General features: G+C 42.7%; 1 protein-coding gene and 1 long non-coding RNA gene across 4 annotated transcripts in view; one reads left to right on the forward strand and one right to left on the reverse strand.

The window, feature by feature from the left end:
* LOC109408779 (uncharacterized) overlaps positions 1–19,200 on the reverse strand; it is a 43,007-nt gene extending 23,807 nt beyond the window's left edge. For all 3 annotated transcript variants that reach the window (XM_062855225.1, XM_062855224.1, XM_019682165.3), the window contains exons 1-3: positions 19,044–19,200; positions 18,675–18,846; positions 2,818–3,046 (exon numbers count right to left, since the gene is read on the reverse strand). In XM_062855225.1, coding sequence (XP_062711209.1) covers positions 2,818–3,046; positions 18,675–18,818 — 373 coding nt within the window. In that variant the 5' untranslated portion in view covers positions 18,819–18,846; positions 19,044–19,200. The remainder of the gene's footprint in view (positions 1–2,817; positions 3,047–18,674; positions 18,847–19,043) is intronic.
* A 4,237-nt stretch (positions 19,201–23,437) lies between these two features.
* Positions 23,438–23,837, forward strand: LOC115268221 (uncharacterized). The gene is made up of 2 exons (XR_003898143.2): positions 23,438–23,491; positions 23,546–23,837. It is a non-coding gene; the product is annotated as an uncharacterized LOC115268221 (long non-coding RNA).
* Positions 23,838–25,353: the final 1,516 nt, after the last annotated feature.

Here is a 25,353-nt window from a genome sequence, read left to right on the forward strand (position 1 = left end):
GCCACCATTACAAGGCCTAAGGGATGATTTCTTCACCTTGGCTTAAGCGTTAACTCAGGTTTAACTATATGGAGTCTGGCTTACCCAATAAGCCGAGGTGAAGAAATCGACCCTAAGGGACCCTCGGAACTCCCGAGAACCCCTCCGAAACCCTTCTGAAACTACAATGAAACATGAAAATGAAAATCTGATAAATGTATAACCGATAATTTAAAATTTCATCAGGATGAGCTAGCCTAAGGAAGCTTTCAACAAGGTTCTAGACCAGTGATCCTCAGGTCTATTTTTTCAACTGCTTGTATTGCACCTCCTGGATCCATTTGTGAAACGTTAAACACGTTATTCGAGATTATTTTGGTAGTAGGTACAACAACTTCCTTAAGAAATATTGCAAGAAATTCTACGGCAACATAGAGAACTCAGCAGCACGTGCGCACTGAACCCACGAAAATTCTGGTCTTTGGATTTACACCATTAAAATTATCATAAATGCTTTCTATCTGTGCTGCTAGAAAAGGATGTCGAAATATCCCAAATGTAATTTCAAACTGTCAAAAAGACGGCCGCAGTATCACACGGCGCAGTTCATTGCAAGTTCTTCCAGAAAATTCATCCAGAGAATGTTTCGGGATTTCTACCTAGTTCCTCCCAGGATTTTTCTTTGCGGTTTTCAGAGTTCCTCTCAAAATTTCCCTAATATTCTTTCTGAGATTACTCCCACAAGTTACAACCAGATGTCCCGTTTTTCGGGATTTCTCCAATTGTGCTCCGTGAAGTTTTTTGCGATATTCTACCAGGATATCTTCCGATATTTCTCCGAGATTTTTTTACAAGGAATTCCGCAGGTTACCCCAGAAGTAGGGTATTAATTCCCTTCTTAAGCATGTGGCTCCCATTTTCATCCTACGGAAAACAAAGGATTGAAGCGCTGTTTGTTTTGTTTCTTATTTTTGTATTTTTTGTTAGACGTGAGCACGCATGAAAACAAAAAGAACGGAATCAATCGGTGTCGTATTCGCTTGTTTTCTAATAGGATGAATATGGGAGCGTGAGATTACTGATGGCACACATACCCTAATTCCGAGAAAAACTTCTGGAAAAAAATCCGGGAGTAACTTTTAGACAAATCCCAAAAAGAAAACCTAAAGGGGTCCCGGTAAGAATTCTAATGTATCTAACCACCAATGTTCGCAACATCTCCTGAATTTGAACCAGCGGACTCCGTAAATCCTTCCGGATAATGTAGGACCAGTCGTCGACGCATACTATGTAATTAGACACCAGCAAAACAAACTGCCTGGTGGCTAGGTATGCGGAGTGCGAGAGTAAGTCTCGGCTTCATATAAATAATTCGCTCGCACTTGTAGTTAGTGGGCACAAATAGGAGTGTGTTGTGGATTGGCATCTAAGCCGAAAAGAGAGATGAGTTTGTGAAATAGGAGTGTTCACGGTGCGGCTTCGGAGTCAGATTGGCTTTCTATTCCGCAGAACCATTACCTGTTCTGTGGCTTAGTTGGTTAAAGCGCCGGTCTAGCGAATACGGAGTCGTGGGTTCGAATCCCACCAGAACGCGATTTTTTTCACAAATTGCATCCCTCAATTTGCCAATTAGCAACATTTTGTGCCTTCTAATTACAAGTTTTTCCAGTATGTTTCAGACATACCAGCTAATCTGGTAAAATGCCAGTAAAATGGGCAATATGTATCATTGTCTCCTTGGAGGTACTCTAGTAGAAATCCCGGAAAGAGCACCGGAAGAAGCTGCGGTAGTTCATTTAATTTTTAATCCCTGGAGAAACTGCAAAATAAATTTCACGACAACTTCTTGGAGAAACTCCTTTTTTTGTTTGAGAAAATACTCTTGTATTTTCTGGAAAGAAATCCAGAAGGGTCCCTGTGTCAAACTTCAGGAAAATAGATAGGGATTCACGGATTATGGAAAATTCTCAAGGATGAATCCCAGAAAGAATTTCTGGAATTCCAAAAACTGGCTATAGGAATCCGGAAGAACCTGCAGGACGAATTTCAGGAGAAATACTAAGAAAAATACCTAGAAATAGATAGCATAAGAGATATTTAAGAGTTTCAAAAAGAACCCATGACGGAATTTACGGAGAAACCTTGTGGTGGAATTTCTGGATGAATGAAATTCATCTGCATCTACTTGAAGTTTGCAGCATTATCGAAATCGTCGGCTTGTCGGCAATATTCTGCCTGATCCAGTAGCCCTGCTCTTGTTCTTGCACAAATAATCATCCAGATCGGTTGTTAGCTCTTGATTAGGTTTCTAGAGTTTCATCAAAGACAGAAGAATTGAAAACATCTTAGTTTGCTACTTGCAACCAGGTTTTAGACAGTTTTGGCTGATTCGTACTCATCCGTCAGTATTTAAAAATAGATTATTTTCTCTGGAGAAAAAGTTAGAAAACTAGGATAGAAGGATAGAAAATAACAATTTCATTTTTAACAACCTATATTTCAGGATACCAAGGTCAACTCAAGCCTAAAACAAAAACAAACTGCGCTCGCCTCTCGCTACTTTCAACTGATTCCGTAGTTTGCCCTCGGTATTCCCCGACACGACAATCTCACATTCGAATGAACATTCTTCGCATCCATTCTATCGCCCACTCGAGAGTTCTAAATATAATGCACATGTGCGATCCTACCTACTCACTGAACGCGTGGGTACATTATAGTTTGCCGAACACCATGACGTAAATATCTTCCTACTTGATAATTTCCTCTTATGCACAGGTGAAAATTCAGTTGGCCCTTTTCCCTTATATGTATGAAATAGAAAAACAGTTGACTCACCAATTTCGTAACACGTCCCTTCGCCCGGCGTTCGGTTGTTTCTCGGCTTCAGCAGGAAGTTCTGCTGATGATTCCCTGCGCTGGCACTGGATCCCACTGCTCCGGTAGCACCTGCCGACGACGAAGATTGATGGGGATTCGAGTGCAAGTGACCTTGCTGCTGCTGTTGTTGATGGTTATTAGCAACTGCGGCGGCTGCTCCAGATACCGTTGCCCAATCCACGAGAACCTTGAACAGGAAATAGTACACGACGGCGATTATCACCAGCCAATCAACGAAGTTCATACGCTATCAAGGGATACGCAGATACAGTCGAGAGGAATGCGTGCGCGCGCGTAGCGAACCAGATTATTCTAATACGCAATGCAAGTATCCGACAGCAAAAAAAACACGACTAGTTTGGAAAAAACGTTCGCTCAAAACTGCGAAAGAGATCAGATTTTTTTCCTTTCATCCTATACCGATCCGAGGAAATTGTCTTCATTCACAAGACCGTGAGCAGGATTTTTCAATGGGAGGGGTTTACAAGTTGTCTGATACTGACACAACCTAGCGTACAGCCTTGCTCCATTCAGAGAGGAAAACCGCGCGCGTTTACATGCGAGGAAAAAGATGACGATGGCACTGAGCCGAAAATGTCTAAATATAGCACAACCGGCCACCGATAGGCGATGGTAGTACGAAGGAAGCGCAAGCTCTGATTCAAGTGCGATCATTAGCTTTCCACTAATTGTCTCAGTGACGGTATGTAGAGAAGATCGAAATGATTCTGGGGAAACAGATACATGTTATGTTTATGACATATAAGAACTTTTAGCATCTTTTTAAATGCATATGAAATCGACGCGTATAAACGTAATCATTAATCTCCATTTCACATGACTTTTAACGGCTATTTCTATAGTAAAATACCATCAATGCATCAGATTCCGCTCATTCTAGGCCATTATCGCAGAAAACTGTTGAATGGCTGTTAAGTCAATTTTCAATGTTTTTGAATTTCAAGTTATTTCAACCTAAGTACAATCAGTTACAAATTAAGACTAATACTGAACTTCTTATAAAAGAAAGGTTTCATTGCAGCTGCTGTAGGACCCAAATCGACACCAACATTTCAAAAGGGTGTAACTGCTTTTGGAATCATCACCTTCTTTTAAAGCTGTGGATCATGTGTTATGATTTCCATGTTTTTCACAACAAGTACCAGATGGGAAAAACTCTCCTCTTTCCGACAACCACGGTGGTTTGAGTATAAGGAAGGCAGTACAACCTACAGCTTTGAAAGAAGGTATTACTTCCAAATGCAGTTACACCCTTTTGAAATGTTGGTGCCGAAATGTTCCGCTCACGAACAAATTTATGACACTTTATAAGTAGGCTTATCCTTCGAACTTATTGTGGAGCTATTTTGGAGAAGAACGCAGCGTTGGCGGTAATGCTGCTGCAAGGAACCCGGCAGAACGTGGAGAAAAACCGCCGTCTGGAAGAAGAGGCATGCGAAGCATGGCAACAGCTGTGGCGTTCCACGAAAGTTCTACCAGAAGCTCAACGCATACCGCAACGGCTTCGTGTTGCAAGCCGTAATGTGCAGCGTTAAGGACAGTTGCCTCTTGATGGACGAACGTGAGGTGATCGAAAGGTGAAAGCAACACTTTGATGAGCACCTGTACCCCTATGCTGAGGAAAGTTAAAGATGCCATGCGCCAGCTTCGAACAAAGCAGCTGGTAAGAAAAGTATCGGAGCTGAACTCATCAAGATTGGGTACAGAAATTTGATCACCTGTCTGCGAATTTAAAGATCTCCATCCTGAGCGATTGCCCGCCATCGCCTGAACGCCAGGTCAAATTTCTGTCAATTTTCTTACTGTCATTGTTGAGGCTGCGCCGCCATGAGCCCCTACTGCGATTTCCTGCTGGATTTCAATCTAACGCTTGCTTGCAGATTTCGTTTCCGCCCCGGCGTAGAGTGTAGCCGACCCACCTCCACTTTCGCTCCCGAATTTCTGTAGCTATCGGATTTTGATGACATCGACGATGAAGCTGCACGTTGGAGATCCAATTGTGAGGCCATTATGCACAAAATTATATAGGTAGCGCAGGCATCTATCGATGAAAACCTGCAGCCATTGCAGATGTATCTTCACTGATACACACCAAGTTTCACTCGAAAACACAGCACATATTACGTTCGAGTTGAAAATTCCGATTTTGTTGAATCGACTAATCTGGTTGTTTTTCCAAACATTTCTTAAGGTGAATATATGACGAAGCCACACCTCGAATTTTCAAGAGCACAAATCTGAAGAGCCGAATGTCGGTTTGAGCTGAAAATTTAATCGATTGGTCACCACCAGCGGGTAACCAATCGATCAACTTTTCAGCTCAAACCGACATTCGGTTCTTCAGATTTGTGCTCTTGATAATTCGAGGTGTGGCTTCGTCATAAATTCACCTTAAACTCGCAAAAGCAGCCATCGCCTTCTTGATCCGTGTACCTATGTCGAACTTGGTGCCGCCGTCGGCCGCCATTTGGCTACCAAGATATCGGGTGCTTTCAACATTATCCACTGCTTGCCCTACTACTGTAAAGCTGGAATGGTTGACCGTGTTTACATCTAACGATTTGGTCTTGTTGATGGTAAAACCTGCCGCCGTGGAGCGAGGAGCTAAAGGAGCAACGTCTCAGCCAATTCCAAGTCATTTAGGTAATCTATAGTAATGGGCTGCCACAGCAACCCACGATTTGGTTCACAATCAATCTCACTCACCAGGATCTCTTCGATTATAATGTACCGGTGATAGTATACGCCCTTGTCTCACTCCAGCAACGACCCGGATGCGATCGGACAAGACACCGTTGTGCAGTACTCTGCACGAAAATGCCCTGTACTGTGCTTCAATGAGGCCGATGATTTTCTCAGGGACACCCTTCCGCCAGAGGGCTTCCCACATGTTTTCGTGATTGAGACAGTCGAAAGCTTTTTCGTAATCAATGAATACCAGGTAGAAAGACTCTTGGAATTCATTAATTTGCTCCAGGATGATACGTAGCGTGACAATATGGTCTACACAGGATCGTCCGGCACGGAATCCTGCTTGCTGCCGTCGGAGAGTTGCGTCAATCTTTTCCTGTATCCGGTTAAGGATCATTTTGCAGAGGATTTTGAGAATGATACACAGTAACATGATACCCCGCCAATTATCGCATACAGTCAGGCCACCCTTTTTGGGAACCTTTGAGCGAAGTGAGACATTGTAGAGAAGATGAATGTTGCCGATATTTGCGGCTTTCTCACCTCCGTTGGCTAGGGAGCCCTCCCACGCTCTTTTGTCCCGCCTACATAAGCGCTTCACTTCCTTCTCGAGAGCCAAATAGCGCTGACGGGCTTTAGCTTGCTCTTTCGCGTCTTTCGCTATAGCGTTCCTTCGCTTTACTTTCTTATTCCAGGCGTCATTTTCGATCTACTGTTTTGTCTGAGTATGGTGTAGTGTAGCTCACACAATTTATTCTCACCGGTGGCGATTAAGGCGTTCTTGATGGCGCTCCATTGATCTTCAATGCTGCCACGTTCCGGAATGTCCTTGGGATTAGCATAACACTTCACAGTGTCACTGTCGGCCATTTCGATGTACACATATTTTAGAATGTTGTGGAACTGGATATTCTTGACATCCGATAGGTTACTTACCTTCAGAGGCGCCTCGTCCACATGTTCGACCTGTTCTTGGAACGGGTATAGGCTGAGAATAAAACTCGCTAAATAATCTTTAAGTAGATATACCAAAAGAATAAACTAAATTTAAAACTCCCACCGCACATACCCCATAACAACTTGCACGCAAGGCGCAAACATCGTTCCCGGTTTATGAAGAACGAAAGGGAAAGACGACTTCAAGCCATCCACCGGCAGAAACCATATAACAAGAGCATGCGAGAGCCAGCCTTGCGCAGCTCTCTTTGCTCGACTCTTCGAAACTACATGCCGCCACCGGTTCTCCGATTCATGCGAACGATGGATGCTGTTCCCAAACCAACAGTTTCCTCACTTTTTTTGCCTCCGAATGGCAGTGTTCATTCGAATTCATTTTACTTTACTCTGTCGCTCATACGTTCCCTACTCGTCTACACGCTAACCTGAAACTACCCATCGCCTGGGTCGATTCTACCCGGATTTTCATGTTGTTAGCAGTTGTCAAAATCCGGGTAACCCGAAAACCCAGATTGGTTGAATCTGGTTAAAGATCTGGGTAATCGGCACTTTGTCACTTTCCGGCTTGAGAATATGGCAGCGGTCAGGCGAACGCTGGCAATAATGGATGTTTCCTCGAAAAATATGAGGATAAATGACGGGAAAACAGTTAAATTCTTCCAGGGAACTGTTTTCCTGCATCAGGTAAGTGAACAGCACACGGGAATTGGGAGCTTTTTATCAAAAATCTAAATTGGAATTAAATTAACAAAATCAAGGTCCAGGAGGAGCTGGGTACCGGTTACCCAGATTTTGCCACCAACATCGGTAACCCAGATTAGAGTAAAGGTGCCTTTACTCAGATTAGAGTAACTGCAGTTTTGCTCAATCTGGGTCGCTTTGACACCAATCTGGGTAACTGAGGGTTAGCGTGTACACTGAACGAAAACCCCCGCCGTACAGAGAATGATTTCTCATTCAACGCGATACAGATCCACAGAATCGAGATTTTGAATGATTTTACAGCAAAATGAGTTTCCTGCGCCCTCTTGAACGAAAATCATCCTGCTATAAAATTAGAGTTGTCACAATTTATAAATGAGTTTTAACTTAGGGTTTGTTGTGATTGATTATCATCACAAAACCATCTGAAATTGTTTTCCTCGGTGTCTCATACCGAAAATCATTCAATACACAGAATGAAAATCCTTACCGCTCATAGTATGATTCCTCATTCAATCGTGTGCATAATCAGTTATTCCTGAAACTGAATGGAATGATTTTCCGCACAATTTTGGCGGATTTTTGTTCACGTTTTGTATTATTATATTCTGCATGTTGTCACACTGTCTGATAAATTTGAAAAGGCAGAATATATGCACATTCTCGCCTATGAGCATAACTTGAAAACAAGCTGCATATGTTTCATCATAGCCCCATTACGAAAATCATCCCATTTCAGTCTGACTTTTCATTTTGCTGTTGGTGCACAAGTTCAAGATAGTAAAAACAAAACAAATAAGTGCGGCGGTCATAATGGTCACAATGAAAAGCTTCAAATTGTCGGCAGAAAGTATTACAACTTGATTCCAGTGAATTGTAGATGAATTACAAGGTAGTGGTCATTCTAATTATAAGTTATTATGTTTTTTTGTGGAAAATTTTCAATAAAATGCTTGATAAAGTGTATCTGCTTCTACGATAAGTTTTAATTTATTATTTTCAAATATTTTCGAGAAAAAATTTCATAATGCTGTCCATAGTGGTGTTATTCTATTCAGTTGTGATTCAATTATACTTCAAATACCCTAGGAAACAAAATATCACAATCATTGCTATTAGTATGATAAATTGGCTTCATTGAATGAAACGATTGTTCATTCATTTTAGCCAATTTCTCTAAAATTAGATGTAATGGCTGTAATATTAGTTTTCAAGGGTATTTGAAGAAGAATTGAATCAAATCTGACGAGAACATCTTCTATATGAACAGCATTAGATTTTATAATTACTTTCATTCACATTTGAACCACGAAACTGGATAGATTTTGTATGACAATCATCCTTGCCTGGATCTGAATTGAATGATTATAAAGACAACATTGAATGATATCCATATCGCTTGTTTTGATTCTGTCAGATCCGGAATTGAATGACAGCCTTCCACAAATCATCTGATTTTAGGCATGGGGCTCCGATGAGGCACTTTCCATTCAATTTATGGCGGGGATTTTCGTTCAGTGTAGAACCAGCAGCAGCGTTGTCAACGTTTCTTTCCATTTTTCACTTCCCGCCTGCTTCTCACGCGAACACGCACGCTAAGCGCAATCGACTAAATCATGTTAAAAATTTACAGTTTTAGAATGCTAAAAAATGTATGTTGTATCGTTGTTGGAAATTAAAGGATTATTTAACAATATCTAACCAAATGGAATAAGGAACATTGATTGCACAGTATTTAAATAAATACAAACTTTGCCAGCTATGCTTACCGATCAGGTTCTCAAATGTGTGTAAATGATTGTTAGCATGCTGCTCGGTATACTCTTTAAAGAAAAAAGCGATGGATTCGCCTTGACGGAGGCTCTCTGAGAGAATTGCGCTTGCGTGAAATCAATTTTTTTTAACATGGGAAAGGATAGGAGCTGAATTTTCAAATGCTTCTAATTCTTTATAGAAATTTTTTCAAGCAAAACGTTCTTAATGTTATCGAATGAGATTTTGATACGCTATATTATAGACATAACATCGTGATTTAAAAACTTTTGTCTAAAACCAGTTATAATGTAGCTAATTGAAAGTATGTTGCAAAACATTAACACTTTTTTCAATCTGAAGTCCCTAAAATATTTTAGAAGCATTTGAAAATGCAGCTCCTATCCTTTCCCATGTTAAAAAAAATTGATTTCACGCACAGCGCAATTCTCTCAGAGAGCCTCCGTCAAGGCGAATACCAGAGGCACTTCACATACCAGAGGCTTCTTCAGTGGAAAGTTTACATGTGTGTAGGAAAACCAGAAATGAAAGAAAGCTTGGACTGTGGCTTCTCGGCTTGTCGTTCTACACAGCCTGAGAACAACTTGCGCAGCTAGAGCACATTTTGGCACACCCAATGTCGTGCGCGCTTGTTATGCATTACATACGAGCGAAAACAATTTATGGAGGTGGAAATTTCGAACATTTGCGGAAAAGAGAGCATGTTAAACATGATTGAAAAAAAAAGTATTTATCGTCGGTGTGTGAAGAACGTTAGAAAATGACTTCCACCGAAAATGGATTTTTCTAAACGTCTATGTGAGATACCAAACTTCGGAAGTCGCTATAAGGCGCATCTGAATGCGAATCGCATCATTATTTGTGATAAAAATGTGGAAGATATTTTTCAGAAAATGGTTAACAAACAAGAAAATAAAAATCAGCTTATGTTAAAAACCACAATACTAAAACAAAAAAACCGGCAAGCATAGTATAAAATAACTCTAATGTGTTTTCATTTAGTAATCCTTAGAACAGGTCAGTATGCTAGTCACGAGACGCCTCTGCTTACCTTACCGGTCAGACTAGGGCCTGAGTGTTCTCTGCTGTACGTAGGAGTCGTCTCCAGTCTACTCGGTCCATGGATGTGTGTCTCCAGTTCCGCACTCTGCGTAGGGTGCGCAAATCGTCCTCCCCTTTTGATCGGCCCACCTAGCTCGCTGCGCACCACGTCTTCTAGTACCGGTCGGATAACTCTCGAGAACCATTTGAGCCGGGTTGCTATCCGACATCCTGATGACGAGACCCGCCCACCGTAGCCTCCCAATTTTCGCGCTGTGGACGATGGTTGGTTCTCTTAGCAGCTGATGCAGCTCGTGGTTCATTCGCCTTCTCCAAGTCTCGTTTTCCAACTGAACTTCACCGTCGATGATGCGCAACACCTTCCGTTCGAAAACTCCAAGGACGCGTTGGTCCTCTGCACGTAGAGTCCATGCTTCGTGCCCATAGAGGGCTACCGGTTTAATCAGCGTTTTGTAGATAGTCAACTTCGTGTGATGGCGAACTTTGTTCGATCGTAGAGTTCTGCGGAGTTCAAAATAAGCACGATTTCCTGCCACAATGCGCCTCTAAATTTCTCTGCTGGTGTCGTTGTCGGCGGTCACTAGTGAGCCCAAATACACGAATTCTTCAACCACCTCGATTTCATCACCGTCGATAGAAATTCCGGGTGGCGGGCGCGGCGATTTCTCCCTGGAGACCTTTACCAACATATACTTTGTCTTCGACACATTAATGACTAATCCGATTTGCATGGCTTCACTTTTTATTCGAATGTACGTTCCGTCATCAAATTTACGAGCTATAATATCAATATCATCAGCGAAACCAAGCAGCTGAACGGACTGCGTGAAAATCGTTCCACTCGTGTTTTCCCTGCTCTCCTTATTACACCATCAAAGGCGATATTAAACAACAAGCATGAAAGACCATCATCCTACCGTAACCCTCTGCGAGATACGAAGGGACTCGAGAATGTCCCTGATGCTTACACTACTCACATCGTCCGTCGCATTGATCAATCGTATCAGATTATCCGGGAATCCATATTCGTGCATAATCAGCCAGAGCCGACTTGAAATCGATGAACAAGTGATGTGTGAGCACGTTGTATTCGCGGTATTTCTGCAGCACCTGGCGGATGGCAAACATCTGGTCCGTTGTAGCGCGTTCACCCATGAATCCAGCCTGATATTGCCCCCCGAACTCTCTTGCAATCGGTGATAGACGGCGGCATAACATTTGAGAGAGTATCTTGTAGGCAGCGCTCAGTAGTGTGATCGCGCGGTAGTTCCCGCAATCCAACTTGTCGCCCTTTTTGTAGATGGGACACACGATACCTTCCATCCATTCCTCCGGTAATACTTCCTCCTCCCAAATCTTGGTAATGACCTAATGTAGTGCTCTCACCAATGCTTCTCCACCGTATTTTAGTAACTCGCAGACATGTCCAAACACTGCACTGCACGAGGAGTCGATGCTCAACCACACCACCGTGGTTGCCAAGCCACCACCTAGCTCTCCGTGTTTCAGAACGAACACACACCGTGTCTGGCTCAACACCGGTGTCGGTGGCGGTGCTCAGGCACTGGGCACGGTGTTTGACGTTTCGGGTAACACGGAGCCCGAGTGTTTCCGATAAGCAAAACACTCGTGCGAGTTGAAGCGCTCGGTGCCGTTCATTCTCCAGCACCAGTTGCAAATGCTGTTGGTCGACGATGAGAGTGAAGTACTTGGCGGCTCCTTTTGTGTCTTTCTCGTCCCTTCTGACTCAGCGGCTCTGATTCTGATGCAGCCAAGCTACCACGCACTGTGGCCGAGCTCACTGCTTCGGTGTTTCATACAATCGGAAACACTCGGCCTCCGTGCCCAACCAAAACTGAAACACGGAGCCGAAACTGAGGCTTGAGTTATAACACCGACACGAGTGTTTCGTCAGTCGCACTGCGTGTTCATCAGTAGAAACTGAACGAAGGTGGTGATATGAACACACACGGTGGTGTGTTTACGGGCAAACACGCCACCGGTGCGGCACGGTTTGGTGTTTTGTCCATGTCTAGTAACTCGCTTGGTAGTTGATCTGCTCCAGCGGCTTTGTTGTTTTGCAACCGGCCAACCTCCTCCTCAATCTCTTGGGTTGGAAATCTTTCGTCCTGTACACGTACTCCTTGATCTACTACCACGCCACCTTTGGTGCTTGCAACGTCGCCGTTGAGATGCTCGTCGTAATACTGCCACCACCTCTCGACCACCTCACGCTCGCTCGTGACTTGCAATTCCATGTTCCAAGTTTCCAATAGCAGTCCTTTTTTCGTCGCGTGGGTCTATGCCGATTGTACTGCCCATGATCGCATAACTGTCCCATATGAATAGGAAACCCAGCAAATATGGGACTGATATGCGATCATAGGCAGTGTATCGAGTCGTATTTTCTCCCATGTTATTCGCAATGGGGATTTTTACAGGCGGCTTATTGGGCCTACGCCAACACTCCTGTCTCGCCGGAGGGTCATCGTGCCACCCAACTAACATTTATTGCGAATGTAAACGTCAACAAAGCGTCCTTAATACGGCTTGATGCTGAGTTACTGTGTTGTACATATAGATGGAAGCTTCTATGCAAGCCCTATACCAATGAATCTGGCGAACTTAATCAGCATGTATATGCTGTACGAGAAGCTTCTATGCCACCAAGTCATAGCTCTTTTCTCGGCTCCTATGTAGCCACTAAGGGTCGATTTCTTCACCTCGGCTTAACCGGTAAGCCAGGCTTACCCATATAGTTAAACCTGGTTTAACGCTTAAGCCAGGGTGAAGAAATCGGCCCTAACTGAATAACATCTTGAGAAGGCGCTTTTTCAGCTTTTTCGCAGTTGTTAAATAATAGTTATACGGCATCCCCAAATTAAACGTTTAAATACAATTAGGTTATGGATACCGTGACGCAATACATGTGGAACTGGAATTATCACTTTTAAAATTGAATAATTAAAGTACTTGCCGCTATTGGGAATCGAACTCCCGATCTCCGTATCCACTGGTCCCGATGATGTCCTCGCTGCCACACTGCTATATATAAATAACATAGAAAATAGCCCGTTTTGTTTTACTCCAGACAAGGCTTCATAATAGTGCCACAAGAAACCTTACCCAACTTCATCTTGCTGTAAAAGCTTGTGAAACGTCAAATGCAATAATGTTTACATAGAACAAGCTGTGTGGTTGCGCCAACAGATTCTACTTCACAGCTCTAGCTGAAAGAGTGTTCTTTAAACGGCTACGAAGCGCTGCTGTTTTGTGTTTTGGCAACATTACAAAACGTACTGTATAAAAGCAGCTGTTGTAGTGGCTGAGACTCTTACTCGATTTGCACATTTTCCGGCAAATCTTCCGGCATTGAATTAAAGTGCAATAAAAGCAACCCAAATAATTTCACAGCACATACATGGATAGCTGTAAAGAATTTGTGTAGTAGCTATATATCCCACTTAAAGTTTGTTTTGACAATAATGTTTATATCCGACAAGCCGTGTTGGCAAACCAACAGTTTCTTTATTACAGCTTCTAGCCGTAATGAAATCGCATAACGGCCTTTAAAGCGCTGCTAGTTTGAGGATTTGTCAGTATAACGAATTGTACTGTATAGTAGCAGCTGTTTTGTTAGTGGGGACTCCTATTCGATGTGTTCAAGTTTTCACATCTTCCAGGTAATCTCCCGGAGTTGGAATAGGGTGGAGTAAAGGCAGCCCCAGTGACAAGTAATGGATTTCTGAAAACCGAGTTTGGTAGCTGTATGGTGCTTGTTTTGCAGTCGTGTATTAGCTTATGATTTATATTTGACTAGCTTTCTTTTTATTCAGCGTTGACTGCTTTTACTCGATGGTTACACAACAGAAAGCAAATGACTGAAGCTTATAGCGCTGAAAATGTTAGTTGGGCAGTTCTATTCAGCGTCCCAACTAACACTGGGACGACCACGATGGAGCTACCACCTTGGATCTTGCTGGGCGTGATGCAGCCTTTCTTACTCTGCCGCTTGATGCCAGAACAGACGCTGTTTGAGCCGTACCTTCTTGGTGAACAGACGCTTGGGTCGTCAGAAGGACAACAGTGTCCAGGCTGCACTACCAGCTAAGCACACAACTCTTAGCTGGCGGTCGTTGTCATTGTTTGATCCGTGGAAGCATGAGGTAGGAAGATGTGAGCACCAGAGCTATGATGGATGATCTCCTTATCAACTCACCATTTTGCCGCCCATGTCATCCGATAGATTCAGCTTAATTTTGTGTTCAAGGAATTGCTGGACTTTTCCAACTTCTGGAGGCAAAGGCAGAACACTAAAATATACCACCAGAGTGTTTCTACGAACAACACTCATTTTGATCGATACAAAGCACCGGAGAAAAAGTACGTTCAAACGTTGCAAGTAGCGGTTACTAGTATGAATAGATGATCCTGGGTATGCGACACTAACGGCAGACTTTGTTAAGCCAAAAATCCTGCAGGACGAAAAGGTCGACAAAGACTGCAAGTAAAACCAATGGAGCGTTCTACAGCAATCCAATCCAGCTATATAAATTTGCAGCTAAGTCAACGGTAAAAAGCAGTGTTTAACGCAATGCAGTTACGAAACGACAATATGGACTGGATTTTATAATGAATAATGCAGGTTCGACATCGCTTCTGTATCGAAACGAAGACTCGAAGTTGAAGCGGAGAAATTACAAACGGCGTCCTCGGAAAGAAGCAGATATATCCTGACGTTCATCGACGATGAAATCGAAGACCGATGTGATAGGAGATTTTGAAGATTAATTCGAGTCGTATGTCGGAAAACAGACGGGATACCGACTTGAAGAAGCGGAAACTGACAGATCTACCAGTCAACCCTGAGGAGAAGCTTACAGGTCAGCGTCGCAACCTATCTCACCTTTGCGATTTTGAAAGTGAGATCATGGTGCACCTCTCTAAGGAAAGGAGACGAAAATAGGATGCGAAGTCGAGCAATTTTCATGAACTTCAGTGAGAATTGGAACCCCTACTACAGACTGTTCAACTTCAAGACTTAATACGTAGCAGTCAACCGTGACTTGATCAAGGTCGAAAGAAGCGCCAAAGAATGAAGTTGCAGATGACGAGGTCATAGACGGCGAAAAGGAAATCTGGCCGGTACAAGATAAACTCGGAGAAACAGATTACCAAGTATTTAGAGATACCGATGACTCGATGATCAATGTCGAAATGCAATCTGCTGGACTCCCTTCACAATCAGAGAAACCACATCAGTTTGTAAGGCAAAGTGTAAGGGAACGCGTAACCCCTGGGCAAGTATCGAAAGTTTCATGTAGAATACAGAATTTTACCATATGGTAGTTCCAAACCTCCACATTTATGCGATGCAAGTGGTGGTGGTGAGCCCCAGACCTTCCAGGAAGCAATTTCTTGGGATCGTTGAAAAGGCGTAATGGTGAACGAGTATCGAGCGTTGATGGAAAATCTAACCTGGGAGCTAACCGATCACCCAAAGCAAAGGAAATATTTCGTCGTGTGGAGCGGACCTAATGGGATGGTAAGTACACAAGACTTTCACGCCACGGACCTAGGTTCGAATCTCACTCCCGACATACTTCTCTTCCTTTGGAAGGGAAGCACAGCCATAGGTCCCGAGATGACTCAACCCCGGGCTAAAAATCTTGATAATAAAGATAATAAAAAAATGTGTTAGACCTCAGATACGCCAACTAAGTCCTTTGAATTCGAGTGACGCATTAGAAGGACAACGTTTGCTAGGAGCAAGAGAACTATGTGCAGCATTACTAGACCGTTTCGGTATGGCAATAAAAGGCTGACGAGACAGATGCGCCCTAGCATTGCAAAATAACGAAGACGCTGTAGACTCATACGTAGCTACCCATTTTTGGCCATCGCATACCTTGTTGTAAGCTTTAAACAAAACCAGAATATTCAAGCATAACTTTTCAATCCGACGTAACTCGAGAATGTAAACAAATCCGGGTTAACTGCTGCATGCATGATTCATAAAGCAAATTGAAGAATCCACATCACTGTTTGATGATTTATTGCTTAATTTGTTTAACTACGCATATTATTCGAAACGACGTATCTAACTATTTTGATGTTTACAACTTTACTGATAGATACACCGTTTTGATATATGAGAAAACCAAACGACGTATCTAGCCAAAATCAAAAGTAACAGATACACCAAACTGGCACCATACAAAAGCGACGTATCTGGCATGACGTATCTCTGAACTCTGACCAACCCGGTGGGGTCTGTGTCATTTGGCATAAAGTCATTTGGCATAAGGCCGTTTGGCATAAGGTCACTTGGCATAAAGACATTTGGCATAACGGTCATTTGGCATAATGGACACTTGGCATAATAAAGAAGGGTGCATTTCGATTATGCCAAATGTCCATTATGCCAAATGACCGTTATGCCAAATGTCTTTATGCCAAGTGACCTTATGCCAAACGACCTTATGCCAAATGACTTTATGCTAAATGTCCCGCTCCCTGCGTGCTATATCCCTGGTGATGTTAAAAACGAAAAAACTTATGAAAAGTCTTTTTATAAAAAAAAACTATTTTAGTGAAATGGTCGTCAACATTGACCATGAATTTACTCAGATCAGTGAAAAAGTTAGATACGTCGATTTGAAAAATTATGCTTGATATAGATGCCATCTACAACCTAGTTACAATATCAAGCCGATAGACAAATCATTGAAGTAGAAAGAAGCTCTATTAGGACGTTTTGGAGCAGAAACTTTAGAATCTCGTCTAGATCGTAATGATCCATTATTAAATTAACTTCTGCTATTCTGCTATTCTGCTATTCTGCTATTATCAACGCATCCCCTGGCTTTCGCCCATCTGCGTTGTCTTTTCACTAGGCAATACGTCTACCAATTGATGTTTATGGGCTTGCCGGACCAAGTCATGTAGCTAAGCCAAACACCCCACCTACAACTGTTGGGTAGGCACCATTGTCCCGCCCACTGGTCTTTTACAGCTAGTTGTAGGTGCATGTGTGCGTGTAAGTATTGGTGTATGTGTGTTAGTGTTGGTGTATTGTAGGCGCCAACTCGTTCTAATCCACTCTGATTGCTAACACCCTATTGAACCATTACCCTTAAATCTGGCAATCTATGAAATAGAATGAGTTAAACGCCTGTACATAATAGTCAATTAATCAAACAAGGAATATTAGTATTAAAGCGAAGATACAATGAAGCACCGCCCCGAACCTCGAGAGCACAAACCCCAAGAACCAAATGACAGGCTGCGCGAACAGTCGATCGACTGGCTACCAACAGTGAATAGCCAATCGAGCAAACCCTCCAGCACAAACCGCCACCAGCTCTCCCGACCTGCGCCCAACAAATTCGAGGCACAGCCCAGCCATAGCTTCACCTTAAAACCAAAATCTAGATTGCAGAGCACAATACTTCCCAAGTAACCACGCAGCTCGGGCCGCAAATCACGCACAACACGTCACAAATAAGACAAACACTACCCCGCCCGTACAACCGAAACCGATCTAGGGTAGAGAAGGATCTCTTTCCACTCCAACCCAGACTCAACTGCACCGACAGGGTAGCGCACCCCACACACACTGCACTCATGCATCCATCACGACCCGAGCCGCACGGTCACCTGGGTTGCTTCTATCTGCAATCTGCATGACCTCACCCAACCCGTAACGCAGAGTTTAAATCCCTCTCTTGCATTACAAAGCAGTCCCTCTTCCCAAAGTTTGTGCGTGGTATAAATGAGATTATAAAGCTGAAGAAATCGTCACCAACACAACCGTCAACAATGAGCACTCAATGGTGTCGGCAGAATCAATGACGACCCCCTCAGTCCCAAACCCAATTATCCTACACTACCCAAGTAACCACAATGCTGAAGCCGTACGCACTGCACGTACGAAGTACATACAGACCTACCCACACCGCCTAAACAAACCACCTAGGCCGAACACAAGCGAAAAGCGGCGCCACCACTGTTAAACCACGACCATACCAGTAGGTATAATCGCAATTAAGCAATCGTAGAACCATTTCCCGTTCCTACTCAGCCCTAACGATCCATAGCAATGCTTGTCAATATATGCACCCCACACACGCAACCCCCACAACCCAACACTATGGTCACTTGAGTATCCCTGGGATTATGATTACATGATGGTCAGGGATCACAGCCATCAAAACGTTCCACACTTTACCAGGGCTTGCGACCTGTAACTATGATGATTTCCGCTATGGGAAACCATGATAGCTAGCGGTGTTAATGATCCATTATTAAATTAACTTAATAAATTAATTCTTTTCTGTCACACCAAACCTAGTAAACGTCTGTACTCATAGGTTCCTCTATAATTAATTATTGCGTATTCTAAAATATACCTACAACAAGAAATCTCGCGCGAAGCCGTGTTTTGCTTTGAGTCGGCTTTTTTCGCGATCTAAACGTAAACAAAAACATTGCCTTGCTGGTATTAGTACGGGGGAGCACCACCCACCCACCCCCTTCCAAAGCACACGCACACATTCAACTTCTATGTTTCCCCCGCGGATTGCTCCCACCCCATCCCACTCACTTACATTGAGCTGCTGCTGGAGATCCCGCCTGGTCGGGGCGACAACCTCACGGGGAACGGAGTTTTTCTTCGAGGCTTTGATCTTCGGCCTGGTCCCCGTTTGCCGATTATTGTTGTTATTATTCTGGTTATTGGATCCCGGAGCCATCCTGTCGCCGGTGAAACCACTAAACTACCTAAAAACACGCAAGAAAATACACCCGTAAGAACATCGTCCCGTTATGACACAACACATACCGCCCGACCCGACGGCTGGAAGACATTTTGGAATCACTGCCCACTGGGAGAAAAACGAAAATGTTTTTCCACTTTACGGCACCAATTTCATACTAGCCCAGAAAATTTCACTTCCAACGCACTGCTGGTGACTTACCCTACAAAAGGAACTACAATTCACTTGGTTCGGCACGATTTTTGCACGGATTTTTACGAATTTTCACGGGGCACAACTTTTTTGGGTTCTCATTTTTGCGAGCTGGAGACACGAAGCAAAAAAAAATGCATTGACGTACGGATACGAATGCACCGCAAACACGCACACAACCACACCGTTTGACGGAGGGGAGGGCGATTTGTTTTGGTTCGGTGGGTGGGTGACGGGCTGTTAAGTCGAATATTTTAGGTCGAATTCGGTTATCAAACACGGGAAAGAATATTGAGGGATTTGCACAAAAGTGCACGCGGCCTATCGTTTCCGAAAGGTATTGAGGGATTTGCACAAAAGTGCACGCGGCCTATCGTTTCCGAAAGGTACAACCGCGGTTTTCACCCCATGTTTACTTCATGCTTATGGGAAATAACATTGCGGCGTTTCCTACGGTGCGGCTGTTCCTTTCGAAAACGATAGACCGCGTGAACTTTTGTGCAAAGCCCCTTTTTGAAACATTTCAACGACCGCGCGGTGTTTACGTTTCAAGAAATCTGACAATACAACCGCGGTTTTCACCCCATGTTTACTTCATGCTTATGGGAAATAACATTGCGGCGTTTCCTACGGTGCGGCTGTTCCTTTCGAAAACGATAGACCGCGTGAACTTTTGTGCAAAGCCCCTTTTTGAAACATTTCAACGACCGCGCGGTGTTTACGTTTCAAGAAATCTGACAATAAAGCGAGGGAGGAAAATCAAGAGGAAAATCATACAGGGTGTCTACTTATAGCCCAAAATTAATAAAATTTCTCTGAGTTTTCCATATTTTTCCAGGGAGTAATTTTGAAAGTTTTAAAAATAAGCCCTAATTTTTTAATATATATAAACTCTTCAAAAACTATACGAAAACATTCCTAAAAATTAAGTAAACATCTTACAAAATTTCTGTGAGTTGTTCCTGGGTTTTCTACTAGAGTTCCTTCCTGAATTTCCGCAAGTTTTTCACGAGGATGTGTTGGTGTACCTCCCGATATTTCTTCTAAAAGTTATCCAGATATTCTTCCAGAGTTTCTCGCTGGATTCCTCATGAAGATTCTTCCAAAATTCCAAAAGTCCTCTCATTTTTTTCTTAGTGGTTATCTGGAATAACTTTCCAACAGTTTCTCTCGGGATTTTTACGAGATTCTTGCAAAAGTTGCATAGATTTCTTCCAAAAAGTGTTTCGATGTCTCTCTCGTATTTCCCCATGGAATGTTGCCTGGAGTTCCACCCGGAATTCCTTGAGGTTGTCAGAGTTCCTCCTTTTTTGAAATTTTTGTCGAGTTTTTTTTTTCAATAAGATTTCGCGGAGTTCGCAAGATTTAAGTTCGATTTCTTCGGATATTTCCCCAAAAAATTCTTATAAGGAATTTCGTAAGTTATCCAGGAGACATTCAGAGAAAAACATGTAGAAAATCCCCGCAAGAACTCCCAAAAGGAGCATCCTAAATCTATGGACAATTTTCGGTAAAGATTACGGGAAGAGGAGTAATCCAGGAAAAATCTGCAAAAAATAATTTGAAAGTGATCCAGAAATCCTGTAGAAGTACGAAGAAATGCCTGGCTCTGACTGAAATCACAGGATTTCAATGAGATGTGTCAGCAAAAGCTCCTGTAGAAATCCCAGAACTCAGAAAAAAAACTTAAAAGAAAGTCCAGGTTAAATTCAGAAAACTCTGAGAGTCATCCCAGGACCAACACCAAAAGGAATCTTCTGATAGAAGGTTTAGAAGCAACTAAGAGAGAAATCTTAAGTTAAACATTAACATAAATGCCACAAGAACTTTTTGAGAAATATGTCAGCTGAAACCCCGGTAGAAACCAAAAAGTAACTCTAGAAAGAAAGCTCTAGAAATTTCTTGAAAAAAAAAAACAGGAAAAAAGTTTTTGAAGTATTTCTACAGGAATATCTTTCAGGATGTCTTTCGGAAAATATGACCAGATATAATTGAAAATTTAATCCAAGAATTCCTTAAAAAAACTGTTCAAAACATCTTCAAGGAGTTTGTCAAAGGGTTACTTCAATAACTAATCCAGAAATTTGTACACAGGGTGGGGCGGGGCAAACAAAGTTTACGAATAGACCATTCCCGTGATTTTTTTTTATTTGCTTATACGCTTTCTTTAAATTTATAGAGTAAACTTTCCCATGAGACCACTATTTTTTAAAGCCTGCAACTATTGAAAAACAGCAAAAATCGTGCGAAGCTTCATTTTACACCACTTTCCCCTTTGAGTTTTGGTTTGGTGAAAATGCGTTTGATCCCATCCTCCCCCGCTGACATTTTTCCGTTGAGGTGAATGGGCCTTTTCATTTGACGTCTTAAATCAGCTGATTGTTCGGGCGTTTGACAGTTCTTCTATGAAGATGACACGTTCTTGTTAGCAGCTGTTGTTCAAGCTTTGTAAACAAATGCATGCACGGATCTGTCACATGAAAAGGCCTATGGGCCTTTTCATTTGACGTCTTAAATCAGCTGATTTTTCGGGCGTTGACAGTTCTTCTATGAAGATGACACTTTCCCCAAGTAACCACAAGCATTATATCATTGCACGAATTAGACTGAATATCAACCTTTGCAATGCAAAATGCAGTAATTCCACACTTCTCATGCAATAATCCTTTAGATTGACATTATCAATGTATTGATGCATTACATTTTTTCTTTACATTAGGGTGCATTAAAAGGTGATATACGATAATTCAATAATTCAACACTGTAAAAACTGAATAAATGCAATGTACAAACTAGCAAAGGTTGCTCTAACAATACAATTACAAAAGCTTGACTCTAATGGTAAACAAATGAAATCAAAAAGAGTGAACAACTTTACGGTCAACTCTAGCGGTTTTCAACATTTCTGGTTCGGCTCCCGATCAACTTAATCTCCGTTTGAAGCGGTTTGAACCACCGATCCACGCCTTTCTTCAGCAAAACCTTTTTAGAGATGACTTTTCTCTTTTCTGTTACCTGCTATCGCATGCAAATAATGCTGGAAACCCCAATTAGCATATGAGTTGTGTGCGAGAGGTGTTTTAATTTTCTTATATTGAATAAATATATTCTAAAATGCATTATGTATTTTTCAGTGATTTACTTATCAGAATGTAATTACAGGGATTCTATTACATATGACGTTTTGCCCTCTACAGCAATGATTGAGACAGAAGAACAGTTTCCTTTTAGTTAACGAAATATCTGTTGTTATCACTGCAGCGGAAACAGTCCAAGGCGCCAGCACGTATGGAACTCATCTAGTGGTCTTCAACACTTCTGGTTCGACTCCCGACCCGGCAACAAAAAAATGATGGTTAAAACATTCATGTGGGGGGCATTAGTACCGTCGATAACGAAACGGTGCTAAAAATAGATTTTTGTTTTGGTTTTTCATGTTGCACGTATTAAGCATGTGCAAATGCAAATGTACAGCACATGCATTTATGTCACTTTAGCAATGGCTGTCAACGTGCTGCAATATGTGGCACTAATCTGATTTTAGTGGGGCCCTTTTCGACTTTAATATTGCTTCAATGAGGTGTATAAAGTAATGCAGCATCATATACACAATTTTAAATATGAATATATGGCAAAATTGATGCACTTATATACGGCTTCGTGGTTACTTGGGTCTTGTTAGCATCTGTTGTTCAAGCTTTGTAAACAAATGCATGCACGGAACTGTCACATGAAAAGGCCTATTTCAAATTGGCTTTGACGGCAGCAAAAATGCACTCACTCCAATGGGAAATCCCATTTGTTTCTGTCACCGTGTGCGTGAAGAAGTATAAACAAACGTGTTTTGTCTCGTTTTTTCTCATGTTTGCCATACGACACTCGGTAGGCGGCGCGTCAGCACTGCGGCGCCACCAAGGCCTATCAGCTGGCTATCGAAATTTGTTTTTGTTTTGATTCAGCTCGCTCAATTCAGAATTCCGACTGCGATTGAAATTTTCAATGTTGTTTGTTGCTCGGTTATAATACAAAAAATCAAGGAGACTAGAGAAAATTCTGCAGCATAATCAACGGTAACTTCTTGGACGCAAGGATTTTGCAGATACCGTTGTTACCTACATTCCGATCGGTGACCTTAGGCATTAGTGCAGCCATAGATTTGAAAGAAAAATTCGACACCAACATTTCAAAAGGGCGTAACTGCTTTTGGAATCATCACCTTCTTTTAAAGCTGTGGATCATGTGTTATGATTTCCATGTTTTTCACGACAAGTACCAGATGGGGAAAACTCTCCTCTTTCCGACAACCACGGTGGTTTGAGTGTAAGGGAGACAGTACGACCTACAGCTTTGAAAGAAGGTATTACTTCCAAATGCAGTTACGCCCTTTTGAAATGTTGATGCCGAATTGAAGGATTACAAACTCAACCGTACTGAAGAACTGCTAAGGGTTTATCCAGGTAAGTTCCGACTTTCGCCAGACTGTCAGCGTTGAAACAAGTGAATCTTCACAGGATTGTACCACCTGCTAGGCGAGCCCATCAAGAAGGCGGACGTCGACGTCAATGAGGAGGTGAAACAGAACGGCGGCGGCACAATTGGATACAGCCGGTTAAAGGCTCCCAGAAGCGGGGTAATTTGCTGAGCGAGGGCAAATTGAATAACGTGGGCGAAGTTGGACCTGGACAACGATGCGAACCGATGGTTGGTTAGCCGAAAGCCGGAGTGATGACTGTGAGCGGAAAATCCGGATGTTTCGAAATTCAGAACAATATAGCGATTCACCGAGCTTTTGATGATCGAGGATGATCCTGCGTTTGAAGAACATGATCCTGCCATCCGTAGCTCCGGCCTGCCGGCAATTATTCTGGGCGATATTCATCCAGTTTACGCGCCTCCTTGCTACACGATCGGCCAAATCTACGCTGTCATTCCAACGCCTGCTCGCAGCGAGTGATTCCACCGTTTTGGCATTTCCCATGACTACTACCGTGACATCACCTCCGCCTCCGCCTTCCACGATTCACATTGTGATGGTCCTGCAAAGCGTCCGAGTTAGCCGCCGATGGAGCAACCGAGAAACGGATGCCAAAGGTGTATTGCGTCAACAAGAATCCGCGTACTCGTCCATTGCATCCTCCATCCCCAACTGACCGGATTCTACATCAGCAAACATTGGAATAGGAGAAATCCCCCTCACAGAAGCCACGAAGTAATAAGAAATACTGTAGTACCTTCGACCTGTAGAAGTACGTCAGCCAAAGCCACCAATACCGGAAGTGCCCGCACCACCACCCACCAAGACACGCTTATTCTGCTCGGCGTGTGACGTGACAAAAGTCGTGTCGCATGTGTCACCCGATTCCCGTAGGCGGATGCGGTGACAAGAGTCGGTGTGGGTGAACACCGATGAACTCTCACCGCATTCCCACAGTCGTTTCAGATCGACAAGTGTCGCATTCAAGTGACGTTTGAATGCGAGATTTGTCGTAACCTCGGAAGGTGTCGAGAGCACAACCGAAGTCAATAAAAACAAAAAATTGGCGAGATGGACCGTGACCGGTCTTAGCCAGTCGTCTGACGACACCACAAAAAAAAAAAAAAAAAAAAACAAAAAATAATGGACGTAATCGGTAAGTGTTCTTGTAAATTTGGCTGAATCTAGTTATTTTTTATCTTTTATCTAATTTCAAGATGGAACGGTACAACGACCAACCGACTGCCGGCGAGCGAATCCAGTTGCTTGCCACACCACGACGGAAACTTTTTTCGGAAACTTCTTCTGATCATCCGTTCAGAATCAAATACCTTACGGCGGAAATTCGACAGCAAGCCCCAGAAATCGTCCTAGGTTGTGAAGCAATCGTCATCTCTGCTGCGCCACTTTCAACCGTCAGTTTCCATTGTTTGCCTCCTGCCGACCAGGAAGTGACCGAGAGGAGCAGGCCCATTCTACGCCGAGCAGTTTTATTCAGGAACCGGAACGAAAGTTTCGACAACAGGTTGAAGCCGTTGAAGCGTTCTCACCGAGCGAACGTCTACTGTATTAGATACTTTTTTTTAAATATTACGCAATTGTATTACAAATGTTGGCAATTGCAAACTAAAAATTGAAAGCTAAAATGTTTTCAAGGATGTTCCCAGATATTCTTCTGGTTGTGATTTTTTTAGTAGGTATTTCTTCTAGGATTGTTCATTATAGTTTCGTCTAAATAAAAAAAAAGTCAACGATGCACAAAAAGAAGTTTATATGCGGCATCAATGCCGAAATACTCTAAAGAATTTCTACAGAAATTATTTTAATGATACTTTTAGGAGTTTG

This window comes from Aedes albopictus, chromosome 3 (genome assembly GCF_035046485.1).
Source record: "Aedes albopictus strain Foshan chromosome 3, AalbF5, whole genome shotgun sequence".
Lineage (NCBI taxonomy): Eukaryota > Metazoa > Arthropoda > Insecta > Diptera > Culicidae > Aedes > Aedes albopictus.